The sequence below is a fragment of the Heptranchias perlo genome, chromosome 12 (genome assembly GCF_035084215.1).
Source record: "Heptranchias perlo isolate sHepPer1 chromosome 12, sHepPer1.hap1, whole genome shotgun sequence".
Taxonomy (NCBI): domain Eukaryota; kingdom Metazoa; phylum Chordata; class Chondrichthyes; order Hexanchiformes; family Hexanchidae; genus Heptranchias; species Heptranchias perlo.
In genome coordinates this window covers 21,469,727-21,486,730 of record NC_090336.1, presented here as the reverse complement: position 1 = coordinate 21,486,730, position 17,004 = coordinate 21,469,727, and the positions used below count along the sequence as shown (strand labels likewise).

At 48.4% G+C, this 17,004-nt stretch overlaps 1 protein-coding gene across 1 annotated transcript in view; it reads left to right on the top strand.

Moving 5' to 3' along the window:
• Nucleotides 1-17,004, top strand: part of LOC137327874 (CD81 antigen-like) — an 82,001-nt gene that overhangs the window by 38,352 nt on the left and 26,645 nt on the right. The window contains exons 2-3 of the mRNA XM_067993758.1: nt 7,945-8,042; nt 14,716-14,790. Of these exons, the coding sequence (XP_067849859.1) occupies nt 7,945-8,042; nt 14,716-14,790 (173 nt within the window). The remainder of the gene's footprint in view (nt 1-7,944; nt 8,043-14,715; nt 14,791-17,004) is intronic.

Here is a 17,004-nt window from a genome sequence, read left to right as displayed (position 1 = left end):
GGCCCGCCCTCTCTGAGGGGCAGTATCTGGGGTACACTGGGCCCGCCCTCTCTGAGGGGCAGTATCTGGGGTACACTGGGCCCGCCCTCTCTGAGGGGCAGGGGCAGTATCTGGGGTACACTGGGCCCTCTCTATGAAGGACATATTATAATGGGAAAGGTTCAGCAATGGAAGCCATTTAAGCGCCAGTTGAAATTTTCATCGGTTTTAGCGGCGGGAGTTTTGCTGGCATGTCTAGATACTAAACTCTGCTCATCTTCAGTAAGGCTCTGCCTCTACAGTGGCTGAGTAGTTTGCATCTTACTAAGTGTCTGGTAGTGGCTTGTGACTGAATGGAGAGTTTGTGCTGCCTTCCCATATGCCTGCCCTGGTGTGAGACTTAAAACAGTCCCCTACTCACAGGCCTATCTAAGTTTGAATTCCTACCCTGAGCTGTGGGCCTCTGTCTGGCTAACACCCACGTGTTACTTTCAGTATGTGCACACAAGTGCGCGTTTATATGTGTGCAAGTGATTGAGGATCGATTCGAAACCCCGCAGAACCGTATGAAATCCCTTTTGTGTGTGGGCCAGTGGTCTCTGGCCTCACCCTCTCGCAGCGTTTTCCTGAACTGAAACGGCACTGCGTTGTCTGATATCGAACATGGAGTTGTGAGGCTAAAGCAAGTTCATTGACTGGCACCACTGTACAAGTACCACAATCCTGTGCTCGTGTAGAACAGTATTCTTGAACAAAGAACAGGAGGTTGAAATAAAAGTGTCAGGGAGGTGAGCAGGGAATGTGGGAGGAATCTGGGGCTTTTTAGGATGGGGCCTGAATTTGGCGTGCATTGTGTGGGTGGCACACAAGAGCTGTGGACATGGTGTGGAGATGCCGGTGATGGACTGGGGTGGACAAATGTAAGGAATCTTACAACACCAGGTTATAGTCCAACAGCTTTATTTGAAAATCACAAGCTTTCGGAGCTTTCCTCCTTCGTCAGGTGAGTGAAGGTTTCCATAAAAGCACCGCATATATAGTCACAGAACAATGCCTGGTGATTACAGATAATCTTTCCAACTGCCCGTTATCACAGCTCTGCATGGATGGTGTTCAGACAGGGGAACATTAAACCCCAGACCACTGAATACGCAAGCGGTCAGATTACAAAGACAGAGAGAGAGAGACAAAGAATGGCCAGTTGTATTAAAAACAGATAACTTTTTTTTCCCCCCCTGTTGGGGTTACATGTAGCGTGACATGAACCCAAGATCCCGGTTGAGGCCGTCTTCATGGGTGTGGAACTTGGCTATCAATTTCTGCTCGACGATTTTGCGTCGTCGTGTGTCTCGAAGGCCGCCTTGGAAAACGCTTACCCGAAGATCGGAGGCTGAATGTCCTTGACTGCTGAAGTGTTCCCCGACTGGGAGGGAACCCTCCTGTCTGGCGATTGTTGCGCGGTGTCTGTTCATCCGTTGTCGCAGCGTCTGCATGGTCTCACCAATGTACCATACTCCGGGGCATCCTTTCCTGCAACGTATGAGGTAGACAACGTTGGCCGAGTCACAGGAGTATGAACCATGCACCTGGTGGGTGGTGTCCTCTTGTGTGATGGTGGTATCTGTGTCGATGATCTGGCATGTCTTGCAGAGGTTACCGTGGCAGGGTTGTGTGGTGTCGTGGACGCTGTTCTCCTGAAAGCTGGGTAATTTGCTGCGAACGATGGTCTGTTTGAGGTTGGGTGGCTGTTTAAAGGCGAGTAGTGGAGGTGTGGGGATGGCCATAGCGAGGTGTTCGTCGTCATTGATGACATGTTGAAGGCTGCGGAGAACCACAAACCACCCAACCTCAAACAGACCATCGTTCGCAGCAAATTACCCAGCTCTCAGGAGAACAGCGTCCACGACACCACATAACCCTGCCACGGCAACCACTGCAAGACATGCCAGATCATCGACACAGATACCACCATCACACGAGAGGACACCACCCACCAGGTGCATGGTTCATACTCCTGTGACTCGGCCAACGTTGTCTACCTCATACGTTGCAGGAAAGGATGCCCAGGAGCATGGTACATCGGCGAGACCATGCAGACGCTGCGACAACGGATGAACGGACACCGCGCAACAATCGCCAGACAGGAGGGTTCCCTCCCAGTCGGGGAACACTTCAGCAGTCAAGGACATTCAGCCTCCGATCTTCGGGTAAGCGTACTCCAAGGCGGCCTTCAAGACACACGACAACGCAAAATCGTCGAGCAGAAATTGATAGCCAAGTTCCACACCCATGAGGACGGCCTCAACCGGGATCTTGGGTTCATGTCACGCTACACGTTACCCCACCAGCGGGAAAATAAAGTTATCTGTTTTTAATACAACTGACCATTCTTTGTCTCTCTCTCTCTCTCTGTTTGTAATCTGACCGCTTGCGTATTCAGTGGTCTGGGGTTTAATGTTCCCCTGTCTGAACACCATCCATGCAGAGCTGTGATAACGGGCAGTTGGAAAGATTATCTGTAATCACCAGGCATTGTTCTGTGACTATATATGCGGTGCTTTTATGGAAACCTTCACACACCTGACGAAGGAGGAAAGCTCCGAAAGCTTGTGATTTTCAAATAAAACTGTCGGACTATAAGCTGGTGTTGTAAGATTCCTTACATTCGAGCTGTGGAGGGTACAGGACCTCTGTGTTTTGTCTCCCCTTCTCCTCACCCACAGTGTGGTAATGACATGCTGCTGCTTGGTGTTACAGATATTTTCATAGCACATCTCTGTGCTTAATGCAGACGTGGGTCTGGAGCTCATTACTGTAATATTTTCCAGATTCAGCTCCACTGATTGAGTGCCACTTGTAACTGGAGAACATTGCCCTGTCTGGAGCTGCAAACAGGGCCCAGTGAGTCCGGGGTGGGTGGGCATGCGAGAGAGTTTGGGAATGTCACCGACGTCATATACTCACGGGTCAGGCTAACTATTGATGAAAAGCCGTCAGATACAGAGACCAACATGATCGTTCTATCAAGCGGCTTGTTTTTCTTTCTATGTTTACCTCCTCCCCCCCCCCCCGAGGCACTGACTGTTGCTGACTTACAGTTCCCTGGTCATTAGCTGCCCTACAAATGGCCTCTCCACGTCTGAGCCTAGTAGGTAAGTAATTGGCCGGGTATTCCACTGAGGGGGGCATCACAGCTGAGCCCGATCCTGTCCTCACCCGACATCCGCATATGACCTCTCAGACAGGAGTCACTGGATAGCAATGAGGAGTGGCAGGCCTGGCTCCTCTCAGGCAGGAGTCACTGGATAGCAATGAGGAGTGGCAGGCCTGGCTCCTCTCAGGCAGGAGTCACTGGATAGCAATGAGGAGTGACAGGCCTGGCTCCTCTCAGGCAGGAGTCACTGGATAGCAATGAGGAGTGGCAGGCCTGGCTCCTCTCAGGCAGGAGTCACTGGATAGCAATGAGGAGTGGCAGGCCTGGCTCCTCTCAGGCAGGAGTCACTGGATAGCAATGAGGAGTGGCAGGCCTGGCTCCTCTCAGGCAGGAGTCACTGGATAGCAATGAGGAGTGGCAGGCCTGGCTCCTCTCAGGCAGGAGTCACTGGATAGCAATGAGGAGTGACAGGCCTGGCTCCTCTCAGGCAGGAGTCACTGGATAGCAATGAGGAGTGGCAGGCCTGGCTCCTCTCAGGCAGGAGTCACTGGATAGCAATGAGGAGTGGCAGGCCTGGCTCCTCTCGGGCAGGAGTCACTGGATAGCAATGAGGAGTGGCAGGCCTGGCTGTTTTTTTTTTACATTTCAAAGCCTATGATGCTGTTGTCCAATTGTAGTACTCCAGCTGAGATCAGCTAACCCCAGATAGAATCTGGGCCTCCCTGTGACTCAGTACTGCTCCAGGCAGTGTCTTTACCTGCTAGTTCAGGGGTGAGTGCCCTATCAAAACTCAGCCAGCAAAAGAAATTGGAAACTGCAAAAGAGCTACAGGTTTGTGTTCGTAGCGAAGAAACTCCGATTTCCCCAGTGCACAGGTATCCAGCTCGTCTAATACGTTAAATAGAATCAGCTACACCAAAACAGGCCATTTGGCCCAACTGGTCTATATTTATACCCCACACGAGCCTCCTCCCCTCTAATTACCTCTTCCCACCCTGCCCCCGTATCCCCTTATTCCCTTCTCACTCATGTATGCATCAAGCCTCCCCTTAAATCAATGCTGTCCACTTCAACCACTCTGTGGTAGCAAGTTCCACCTTCTCACCTCTGTAAAGAAATTCCTCCTCAACACTTTATTTAATTGGTTAGTGGCTATCTTACATTTATGCCCCTTTGTTCTTGACTCACACACAAGTGGAAACAGTTTCTCCATGTCCATCCTATCAAACCCATTCCTAATTTTAAAGACCTCTATCAGGTCGTCTCCGAATCATCTTTGTTCCAAAGAAAAGAAACCCAGCCTGTTAAATCTATCCTAACAGTTGCATGCTCTCAATTCAGGTATCACGGAAATCTTTCCTGCACTTTCTCCAGTGCCTTCAATATCTTTTTCTTCTAGTATGGAGACTAGAACTGCACGCAGCATTCCAATGGTGGTCTAACCAAGGTTCTATATAAATTTAACATTATCTGCCTGCTTTGGTATTCTGTTCCTCTAGAAATGAACCTCAGTGCTTTGTTTGCACTCCTATGGCCTTATCAACTTGTGTTGCTACTTTTAGTGATTTATGTATCTGTATTCCCAGATCTCCTTGCTCCTCTACACCGTTTAGTTTATTCCTTCCAACAAATAAGTAGCCTCCTTATTCCTCCTACTAAAATTATCACCTCACACTTTGCTATATTGAATTTCATTTTCCATTTATCTGTCAATCTGTTTATATCTTCCTGTATTTTGCTGCAGTTCTACCTATTATTATCTATATGCCCCAATTTGGTATCATTTGCAAATTGTGACACCATACCTCCAATTCTGAGTCCAAGTAATTTATGTTTATGGGGAACAATAGCACGATCCCTGCGGGATACCATTTCCCACTTTCTGCCAGCCGAGAAACTTCCTTCTGTTTTGTAGCCATCTTGCAATCCATTCTGCTACCTGGCTCCTGAATCCACATGCCTTGACCTTTGTCGTGACGTCTCTTATGTGACACCTTGTGGAAGGCCTTCTGCACCCATTCCACACATGATGGATAGATATTCTGGGTCTGGGCTTTGCACTTGCTGAGAGAAATGAGGATGAAATCAGAGTCCAATTGTTCAACTCGTTTAAAGACCGTCCGCACCCACAAAACCGCGAGTCACACAACAGGAAACGCTGGCAAACACGCAGTGTGTGTGAGGAGGACAGGCAGTGAATGTCTCCGGTGTGGACTCATCAGATCTAGAACACAAGAGATTGTATTAATACGCCTATCAATCAGAAAAAGAGAATGGGGAAGTATTTATAATTGGGACACACAAACCCAGAGCAGAATCATGAGTGGAAAGCAAAGTACTGCAGGTGCTGGGAGTCTGAAACAAAAACTAGAAAATGCTGGAAATGCACAGTAGGTCGGTCAGCATCTGTGAAGACGAGACAAGTTAATGTTTCGGTTGCAGCTTGATACCCCACAGAGGATCAGCCCAGAGCTGTTGAGGCTTAGCTTGGCTGGTCTGAAGGTCTTTCCCAGTTGCTGGTTCACAGTGCAGTGCAAACCACACTCGATCCTTGTACCAGCTAAGTGCTTGGCCTCGATTGGTAGCACATCACAACAAGAAAACAAGCTTCAAAACACAGATGGGTCTAAAAGAGGCTTTTATCTAAGGCCTGGCACTGCGACCAGCATGGAGTTGGTTTGTGTTCTGATATCTTTGTGAGTCAGTAGTATTGCATCTCCATACAAAGGGTCTATAGAACGCTCTCCACATCAAAACAGATACATATTGTATTCTGGTCACAGCCAGAGGTGGCGTGATTCAGTTCAGTGACTGCTCCCTTCATCTCCCACTTAGTGGGAAACTTTGTCGATGCAATGTGTGTTTTTACTTTGCTGTTTTGAATCTCTGTCCACATTTCGTCTCTTGCCAGTATTGTTAGATGTGGATCAATAGTGTCAGCCTGTGGCGCATTTGGTGGCACTTTTGCCTCTGTCAGGATGTCATGTTGGTAGGTTGGTACTTGGAGTGTGGCAATGTTGGAGATATTGTCCATCGGATGATTGATTAAAAACCGAGGCCCTTTCTTCCTGGCCTACTGGTTCAGGTGGGCATTAAAAATCCCATGGCACTATTTGAACAAGAGCAGGTGTTCTTCTGATGCTGCAATACCACTTAAACAAAATGGGTACTCATTGGCTGTGTGATGAAGACTTGCTGCCTTATTTACTCTCTGGTGATCCATAGTGTAAAACGCTTTGATCCTTTGAGATCTGAATTCTAATCCAGGGGATGAAAGTCTCATCTTGGGCTATAAGGGTGGGTACGTAACTGTTTGGAAAGTCCCAACCTGGTTTCTGGTGTAAATACAAAACTGGCAGACTCACTCAAGCTGCTGAAGGAAACGAAACTGTAAGGGATACTCGTCTAAAGTTAAGCTGCAGGTGCCATGCATCTGACCCATTCTGTACTTGAGACGGGTGTGTTTGATGAGACTGTGTAGGGGGAGCTTTACGATGCATCTACTTTTACACAAGTAGTGACAACATCAAGCACCCGAAGGTCAGGTACAGCATTACTTTGAGAACAGAAATTTGCCAAAAAACTTGTGGGATTAATCACCTCATCATCAGCCGTAGGATTGTAACTCAATATATTGATTCAGCCTTCAGTTCAACACAGGAGCAGGTGTAGGCCATTCAGCCCCTTGAGCCTGTTTCACCATTCAGATAGATCATGGCTGATTTGTATGTCAACTCCATTTATCCGCCTTTGATCCCTATCCCTTGATGTCCTTGCCTAATAAAAATCGGTCAATCTCAGTCTTGAAAATTTCAATTGACTCAGCATCCACTGCATTTAGAGGGGGGAGAAAGTTCCAGATTTTCACTACCGGAAGCAGCATGAGTATCAGCGGTTCAGAATTAGAGACACTACAGCAGACTGTGCGTTGTCAACACTGACTCGAAACTGGATCCCCTGATGTCAGAGCTTTTAGATTGGGGCTGCTTTCACTTTCCTAGTAGTATGTGTAATAGGGAGGGAGAAAAGAAGAATCGATACCAGTTCTTCGGAAACAAAGCTAGACAAATACTTCAGTGACTGTTGTCAGCCATGTATTTCTTGTCTGATAATAGGTCCACCCACAGGCAGTATATGAAATATTTAAAATAGCTGTAAAGGGCCATTTAGTGAAACAATTTTATTTTCTTCATAAAATAGACTGAGTTTGCTGTTGTCATGGTGCAGGTATTTCTGGTGTTTGTGTTTAAGGATGTGCTTGGTGCTGTGACCAGACTAGTTTTCTCCTCCATACTTGTCTTTTTTTATTTGTTCCAGGTTTTTCTTGCTCTCGTTCTCTCTCTTTCCCCCCCCCCCCCCTCCCAGCTGATATAATCTCTCCCCGGGGTTGTCCTCTAGTATCTCACCCACATGTCCATTCTCTGGAGTCTTCTGAGTGTTGGCAGCTAGTCCACAATGGAGGTATCAGCAGCGGGGCCCCAATTCAGTCCTCACCTGGCCCACATCCAGCGGAGGTTATTGGGGAGCGATTGCAAGTGGGAACCCAGGAATGCTTGGGCCAGTTGCAATGCCCATACTGCCACCTGTTGCCAGTTTGGACGAGTGTTCACAAATTACAATAAAATTGGCCTCACCCTGACCATCAAAAAAAAAAGGATAAGAAAAGGAGGAAAAAACACTGGCTATCCAGGCACAGCAGTCAGCTGGATAAAGTTGCCCTTCCGAGATAATAGCTTATGTACTTGCCATGAGTATCCCAGTGGGGAAACATCGCTTTCTCATGTTAATCACTGCCCTTTATCTCCTCACAGGGGTCTACATCCTGATCGGTGTCGGAGCTGTGATGATGATTGTCGGTTTTCTCGGTTGCTATGGTGCTATCCAGGAATCCCAGTGCATGCTGGGAACGGTAAGACACAAAGATTCCTTTCTGTTTGGCTCCCTGTTGTTACTTCTTGGGTGTCACACTCTGCAGATGTGACTGCTGGCACCCAGAACAAGCCTCCCATGCTTGCCTCAGTTCACTGCCGCAATCTGCTCCTTTCAGTGACTGTGACCTACAGTGATGGATAAACTCCCTTTCAGCGTGCAAGTTTAAAAAGTGTTTGGAAGCAAAAACTGTGCAGAAGTATATGTCCCAGATTGTACATGCACACAACTGTCCCCTCACCCCAATCTCTCTCGTTTGCTCTCCTACAGGTGCTGATCGTTGCTGGATACAGTAGCATAGGTACCTCACTAGTGCCGATTTATAGGTTTTGCCTGGACAGAGAGCTGGCAGGCTATTTACCCATGGGGGGCAGTGGGCATCACATCTCTCTTCTCCCCTCTCACCCCCCCCCCCCCCCACCAAGCATCAACAAAAAATAAATAAAATTGAGATGTAGGAATGTTTGAATAAATGTCGATCCTTTGTGGTACAGGGTCTCTAGGCAGTGAGGATAATTGCCGGTTCCCTATCAGATAAAGATAAGTTAACTCAGCACAGGCCAGGGATCGAACCTGGGACTTTCCTGATCAGAGTGAGAGTGTTTGCCACTCTCAATGATTGACATCCTGGCCTTGACTGGAACTTGGTCCATGGGCGGGGATACCTTTTGCCTATCCGAAGCCTCCTAGCTGGCTGTACTTTCCACCACCTGATCCACCGAAACTGCCACAGTGGTGGTGTGGCCCTTATCACTAAGTCACACCTTGGTCACTCTTCCTATTCCTCGGGTATCTTCTCCTCCTTCGAGCACCTCGCCTTAGAGTCATAGAGTTATACAGCACGGATAGAGGCCCTTCGGCCCATCGTGTCCGCGCCGGCCATCAAGCCCTGTCTAATCTAATGCCTTGTTCCACCCCTCACCTCTCTTTTAAAGTCAGTGTCTGTAGCACCCTGAGTTTCTCTCCAGGATTTCCTCCCTCAGCCTCTGCACTGGGTGACGCCTCATCCTTGGTAATTTCAGTCTTCTTCGGCTCTCTTTGCCCTCCTTTCTCCTGAACTTACTGCCCTCCTGTCTTCCCTAAACCACACCGTCCATATAAACTCTCCTACCCACATTCAGAGCCACTCCCTCGACCTTACCATCTCCCGTCTATTCCCATGGTCTCGATCACAGACAGTGCTATCTCTGACCACTTCCTGTATCCCTCACTACTCCCTACCCCCTTCCAGCCCCACTTCCTTCTATGTTCATCTAGGGAAAAACTCTCCCCAAAATCACTCCCTCCATTCGGCATGGTACTTAAGCTGTCGATTTGCTCAACCACTCCCTCCCCTACACCTACATGCCCTTGTTCCCAGCAAAACTCTCTCCCTTCCCGAAGATTTCCCTGTTATGGCCCCCCCCATCTTCGTTTCCTTAAGACAAAGGGGTGCAGACTTGATCATATCTATTTAAGAATTCCATCGGGACCTCTCGAGTGCCAAAACCACCAACTACTTCTGGAGAGCAAAAGTAACCCTCAGCTTCTTCACTACTAACTAAATCCATAAACTCCTGTCCCACCCTCTCCACCCTTGCCTCCAACAACAGGTGTGAGGAGCTTATGGATTATTTTGTCACTTAAGATTGAGACCATGTGTTTAGTTGTCTCTGCTGCTTCCCTCCCCTCTTTCCCTTGCCCATCAAGCCCTGAACCCCCACTCTGTAGTTTCTCTGCTATCTCCCCTCTTGCCCTTTATGAGCTCCTCTTGTCCATGAGACCCACCACCTACTCCTTTGACCCTGTTCCCGCTAAGTTGCTGACCAACCAACTTCCCTTCCTGGCCCCCCCGCTAGTTGATTTTGTAAATTGTTCCCTCTCTTCGGGTACCCTCCATTTTCAAAACTGCCATCACTCCCCTCGACAAACCCACCTTCGACCCCTCTGTCTTTGCAAACTATCAGCCCAATTCCAACCTCCCTTTCCTCGCAAGTCCTTGAATGCGTTCTCGCCTCCTAAATCTGTGCCTATTAGTCCCACAACTCTGTGTTTGAATCTCTTCAATCAGGTTTCTATCCCTGCCACGGCACCATAATGGACTAACCAAAAGCACAAATGACATCCTCTGTGAATGTGACCAATGTGTATTGTCCCTTCTTGACCTTCCTGCAGCCTTTTACACTGTCGATCACACCGTCCTCCTCCAATGCCTCTCCGTTGTTCAGCTCAGTGGGACTTTCTTTGCTTTGTTATATTCTTGCCTAATCAATCATAACCAGAGCATCTCCAGCAGTGACTTCTCTTTCTGCCCCCACGCCATTAACCTCTGGAGTCCCCAAAGGATCTATATGGCCCCCTCCTGTTCCTCACCTCCCTTGGTGACATCATCCACGGACATGGGGTCAGCTTCCACATGTACATTGACAGTACTCGGCTTCACCTCTCTCTTACCCCTCCGCTGTTTCTGTGTTGTCGGAACAATCTGATGGTTGGTCTCACGTTCTCCACCCTCAAACTTCAGCTCATGCAGAACTTTGCTGCCTGAATCCTACCTTGCACCAAGTCCCACTAACCAATCACCCTGTCCTTGATGGCGTACTTTGGCCCCCGGTCCCCCATTGCCTCAAATTTAAAATTCTCATCCACATAGTCTCGCCCCTCCCTATCTTTGTCACCTCTCCATTCATTTCATTCCGGCCTTATATGCATCATCCCTCCCTTCGCCCACTGTTGGCAGCTGTGACTTCTGCTGCCTAGGCCCTGCTCTCTGGAATCTCCTCTCTGCTTCTCCACCTCCCTCTCTGCCTTTAAGATTCTCCTTAAAACCCACCTCTTTGACCAAACTTTTGGTCGCCCCTCCCAATATTGCCGGCTTTGGCTCGGCGGCACCTGTTTTTCTACATTAAAGTTAATTGCAAGTTGTTTAGATAATTATCAAACCACATAGGCTATTTACCATCAAACCAACAGGAAAGCATACATTACACTCACACACGCAGGGGTGTATGCCCAAGTGTGTGTGTGTGTGTGTGTGTGTACTGCCTCACAGCCTTGTTTGGTCCAACGTTCCATCCATTTTCCCAAATGTGACCATTTTTGAGGCTCAGGATATATAGTGGCCTCTTGCCTCACTGGGATGAGAAGCTCTCTATTATGAGAAAGGAGTCTCGAGCCCAGGGCTGGCAGTTTTGCTCTACTGCTTACGAAGTGCAGCTGGCTAACTTCTGCAATGATGTAAGTCTGCATCGTACCAAGAGAGCCTTGTACCACAGGGCACCGAACCCTCCATGCTGGCCCTCGAAGTTAGTCATTGGAATCGAAACAGAAAATCCTAGAAAAATGCCACAGTGCCTGAGATAGAAAGTGTTTCATTCCCCACATTTAACGTCCCCTCACACACACAAAACAAAGAATCTAGTCAAATCAAACATGCACAGCCTCAAACATTTTAGAAATTTCCAGTTTTGCAAATGAATTAGATCAATGTGCAGGTCCACAATCCTTTAAACGGCTCAGTGTCACGTTCCGGTTAAAGATCTTTTTAAACAGCACCATTTCCACGAGAAAGTGTTTCTCCAACTCTCCAAGCCCCTCCCAAGTCTGTTTACAAATGTAAACAATTTTACAACACCAAGTTATAGTCCAGCAATTTTATTTTAAATTCACAAGCTTTCGGAGGCTTCCCCCTTCCTGAGGAAGGGGGAAGCCTCCGAAAGCTTGTGAATTTAAAATAAAATTGCTGGACTATAACTTGGTGTTGTAAAATTGTTTACAATTGTCAACCCCAGTCCATCACCGGCATCTCCACATCATGTTTACAAATGCACTGTGATGACAAATTGTGTCCCAACACAGAACAGGTATCACTCTCGCGTCTGCAGACACAGCAAAATTAAATCCTAGACGTCTGGTTTGGGATGAACCCAGGTCCCAGAGGTTTAACCCACTGCACCACCTAGACCCCCTCGAGCCTCTCGTTTAATTGTATCTTTCATTCTGAGTAGGGAGATGTTTGGTTGCAACACACCTCACTGGAGGTAATCATTTTCACATCTGCTCCTCCTGTAACCATCGAGGTGGTTTCATGACATTATCTCTGAAACTAAGTGGCTCGACTATCATCTACCCTACAGCTGGTTACTTATTTTCCAAATCCTTTTCTGATTGCTTTGTGTTGGTGCCAGATTTCCTGTTTACTTTTGCTTGGCAGGTTGATTGCAGTCAATCAATACTTGGTTTTATTAGTGGAGGTGGGGGCTGTACTCTACCCGCTCCATTTCCTGCTCTTTTGTTTTGGTCAATTTGCTCCCCTCTTGTCCTGAAGGCGCTGATTCTTGCTGTGATACCATTTTAGGGGCACCTGTTGCCCTCCAGCACCTTGCCCAAGTGGCCATTCTAAATAAGCAAGCCTAGACGGTGAACTTCGGCAGGCAGCTCTGTAATGGAGACATCACAGCCGAGCTCAATCCTCCCAACCTGATGTCCACAAGTGGCACTTTCCAGCACTTTTATAAGCACTGCTTTATAACCTAATGGGGATTTTAACTCCCTTCCCCCAGCAGAAACCAGGCGGTATGGAAACTACTCCCCCCCCCCCCCGCCATCTCCCTGCTGCTGGTTTAATAGGCGGCTGAGGTGCCCATCTGACCTAGGCAGGATCCTCATGAATACATTTAAATCGGGGTCACATGGAGGTGAGACCTCTAAAGATGCTAATTGGGTTTGAAGTGAGGATGAGCATAAGGTAGTTAATTTGCTCAATGATACCTTCAAGTATTCACGAGGCTGGATACGAGCAGCATGTCCTCCCTACTAGTGATAATCCAAATAGAGTTAAATACTTCAATATAAATTATATGGAAATCTGAAACTGGCTAAAAGAGCTCAAAAGAACCAAATCTCCAGGGATGGATGGTATTTATTCCCAAGTGCTGAGAGCTGAGGTTTGAAGTGTTAACGATCATTATAAAGGAGTTGATCACTGGGGAAGTCCTGGTAAATTGGAAGCAGACTAACATAGTGCCCATTTTCAAAAACAGCAATCAAACAGATCTAGGCAACTACAAACCCATTAGTCTTGTGCCAGTACTAGATAAAATAATGGGATCGATTATCAGGAGTAACTTTGATGATTATCTGTACGATACCTATCAATCAAACACCAACATGAATTCAGCAGAGATTCTGTTTGACCAACCTCCTTGTTTTTTGTTTGAAGAAATGATTGTTAATGTTCTGGGCTTTCTCACAGCACATCATGGTGGAAAGAGCTCACTGATTTCATAATCTTTAAGATTAAGCCCATCCATGCAGCTGCCTTTTTTGCTTCCTCCCCTCCTCTCCCCCTCCCACCCATGCTCCTAACATCCCCTGAGACCCCTATCCATTCCAGCTCTAATCCTCTGAGCATTTTTCCCCCATGCCATCTATCCATGTATCTTCCATGAGACCTAGCTCTTGCTCTCTTTACCCAACACCAGACCACCAAACTTCCCCTCTTGGTCCTCATTCTAGCTGACATTGTTCATGGCTTCCCTTTCTTTAAGCACTCGTCATTTAAAAATGGCTGGCATCACACCCCTCCTCAGAAAATCCACCTTTGGCCCATCTGTGATCTCCAACCACTGCCCCACCTCCAACCTCCCTTCCTTCTAAGTGTATCGACGCCTCCCATCTCTCTCAAAATTCCTTGTTTGAATCCCTCCAGTCTGCATTCTTGTAACATTACGCCGTGGCCATAGTCCTGAATAACGTCTCTGGCCCTGACCCATGTTAGATCCGTGCAAGTCCTCTTCAACCTCTCCACAACATTTGATAATCATCCTCCTGCATTGTCTTTCCTGCATTGGTCAACTCTGTGCGACTGGCCTAGTATTGGTCCACTCCTATCTATCTGAACATAGCCAGTACATCGCACAGGAATGATTTTGCTCCAAACTCCCTCACCATTTCATTGAGTTCCCCAAGGACCTGTCTGGCCCCCTCCATTTCATCTACATGCCTCCCCTCAGTGGCATCATCCTGGGGTCAGCTTCCATAAATATGTTTGACACACAAGTCTACCTCTCCGACACGTCTCTCAACTCCACAATCATCTCTGTGCCACTGCAACTTCCTCTAGCTCAACGTTGGCAAGGCTGAGCTCAGCAGTATCAGCCCCATCATAAAATCCATTCTCTCGCCACTGACTCCACCTCCTTCCCCAACCATTCACTCAGGTTGAACTAAATTAGGTGAAAGCCAGGTTTGCTATTCAGTCCAAAGCTGAGCATCAAACCCCAAATCTTGCCCACCACTGAGACCGTTTATTTCAACTTGGCCCCTATTCCTTTCCCACCCCCCAGCACTTCCACCTCTGCAATGCTTAAATGGGCTTTTGTCCCCTTTGGACTTAATCATTCAGTGCCCTTCTTAAGGTCCAACTTGCCCAAAATACAGTAAGACTATTCCTGTCCCACTCTCAACATATATTAACATTTCAAATAGCCCCTTTTTATTTTTGCTACCTTACTGTAATAGAAAACACTCTGTCTCTCGCTGTTACAATGCCCTGTCTAGTCACAGTATAATAATTTTACACGCAGGTTCATATTGAGCGGGGACCTGGGTGCTGTGCAGGTGTTATTAACCGGAGCTGTATTAATGTTCACTCTTTTTCCCTTTTCCTGCAGTTCTTCGCCTGCCTGGTGATCCTATTTGCTTGTGAGGTGGCTGCTGGGATCTGGGGATTCGTAAATAAAGATGAGGTCAGTAACGTAACAATACTCCAGTCTCCTGAATGTCCAAAGTGATCAGTGCTGTGAAGTGGGAACTACTGAGTCTTGTACTGGATTGGGTGGGTACAGGGGCCTATCAGGCTTTCTATTTGGGGTGGAAGGAGGTTACGATCCTGTACTGGGGAAAAGGGGAGGGGGCTAGCTGACGTTGTACTGGGGGAACAGGACTACTGGACCTTGTACTGGGGGGAACAGGACTACTGGACCTTGTACTGGGGGGAACAGGACTAGTGGACATTGTACTGGGGGGAGCAGGACTAGTAGACATTGTACTGGGGGGAACAGGACTAGTGAACATTGTACTGGGGGGAACAGGACTAGTGGACGTTGTACTGGGGGGAACAGGACTAGTGGACCTTGTACTGGGAAGAACAGGACTAGTGGACGTTGTACTGGGAGGAACAGGACTAGTGGACGTTGTACTGGGGGGAACAGGATTAGTGGACCTTGTACTGGGAAGAACAGGACTAGTGGACATTGTACTGGGAGGAACAGGACTAGTGGACGTTGTACTGTGGGGAACAGGACTAGTGGACGTTGTACTGGGAGGAACAGGACTAGTGGACGTTGTACTGGGAAGAACAGGACTAGTGGACGTTGTACTGGGAGGAACAGGACTAGTGGACATTGTACTGGGAGGAACAGGACTAGTGGACGTTGTACTGGGAGGAACAGGACTAGTGGACATTGTACTGGGAGGAACAGGACTAGTGGACGTTGTACTGGGAGGAACAGGATGAGTGGACCTTGTACTGGGAGGAACAGGACTAGTGGACGTTGTACTGGGAGGAACAGGACGAGTGGACGTTGTACTGGGGGGAACAGGACTAGTGGACCTTGTACTGGGAAGAACAGGACGAGTGGACCTTGTACTGGGAAGAACAGGACGAGTGGACCTTGTACTGGGGGGAACAGGACTAGTGGACGTTGTACTGGGGGGAACAGGACTAGTGGACGTTGAACTGGGAGGAACAGGACTAGTGGACGTTGTACTGGGAAGAACAGGACTAGTGGACATTGTACTGGGGGGAACAGGACTAGTGGACGTTGTACTGGGAGGAACAGGACTAGTGGACGTTGTACTGGGAAGAACAGGACTAGTGGACGTTGTACTGGGGGGAACAGGACTAGTGGACGTTGTACTGGGGGGAACAGGACTAGTGGAGCTTGTACTGGGGGGAACAGGACTAGTGGACGTTGTACTGGGGGGAACAGGACTAGTGGACGTTGTATTGGGAGGAACAGGACTAGTGGACGTTGAACTGGGGGGAACAGGACTAGTGGACGTTGTACTGGGGGGAACAGGACGAGTGGACGTTGTACTGGGGGGAACAGGACTAGTGGACGTTGTACTGGGGGGAACAGGACGAGTGGACGTTGTACTGGGGGGAACAGGACTAGTGGACGTTGTACTGGGAAGAACAGGACTAGTGGACGTTGTACTGGGAGGAACAGGACTAGTGGACGTTGTACTGGGGGGAACAGGACTAGTGGACGTTGTATTGGGGGGAACAGGACTAGTGGACGTTGTACTGGGAAGAACAGGACTAGTGGACATTGTACTGGGAGGAACAGGACTAGTGGACGTTGTACTGGGGGGAACAGGACTAGTGGACGTTGTACTGGGGGGAACAGGACTAGTGGACATTGTACTGGGAGGAACAGGACTAGTGGACGTTGTACTGGGGGGAACAGGACTAGTGGACGTTGTACTGGGGGGAACAGGACTAGTGGACATTGTACTGGGGGGAGCAGGACTAGTGGACGTTGTACTGGGGGGAACAGGACTAGTGGACGTTGTACTGGGGGGAACAGGACTAGTGGACGTTGTACTGGGGGGAACAGGACTAGTGGACATTGTACTGGGAGGAACAGGACTAGTGGACGTTGTACTGGGGGGAACAGGACTAGTGGACGTTGTACTGGGGGGAACAGGACTAGTGGACATTGTACTGGGAGGAACAGGACTAGTGGACGTTGTACTGGGGGGAACAGGACTAGTGGACGTTGTACTGGGGGGAACAGGACTAGTGGACGTTGTACTGGGGGGAACAGGACTAGTGGACGTTGTACTGGGGGGAACAGGACTAGTGGACGTTGTACTGGGAAGAACAGGACTAGTGGACGTTGTACTGGGAGGAACAGGACTAGTGGACGTTGTACTGGGGGGAACAGGACTAGTGG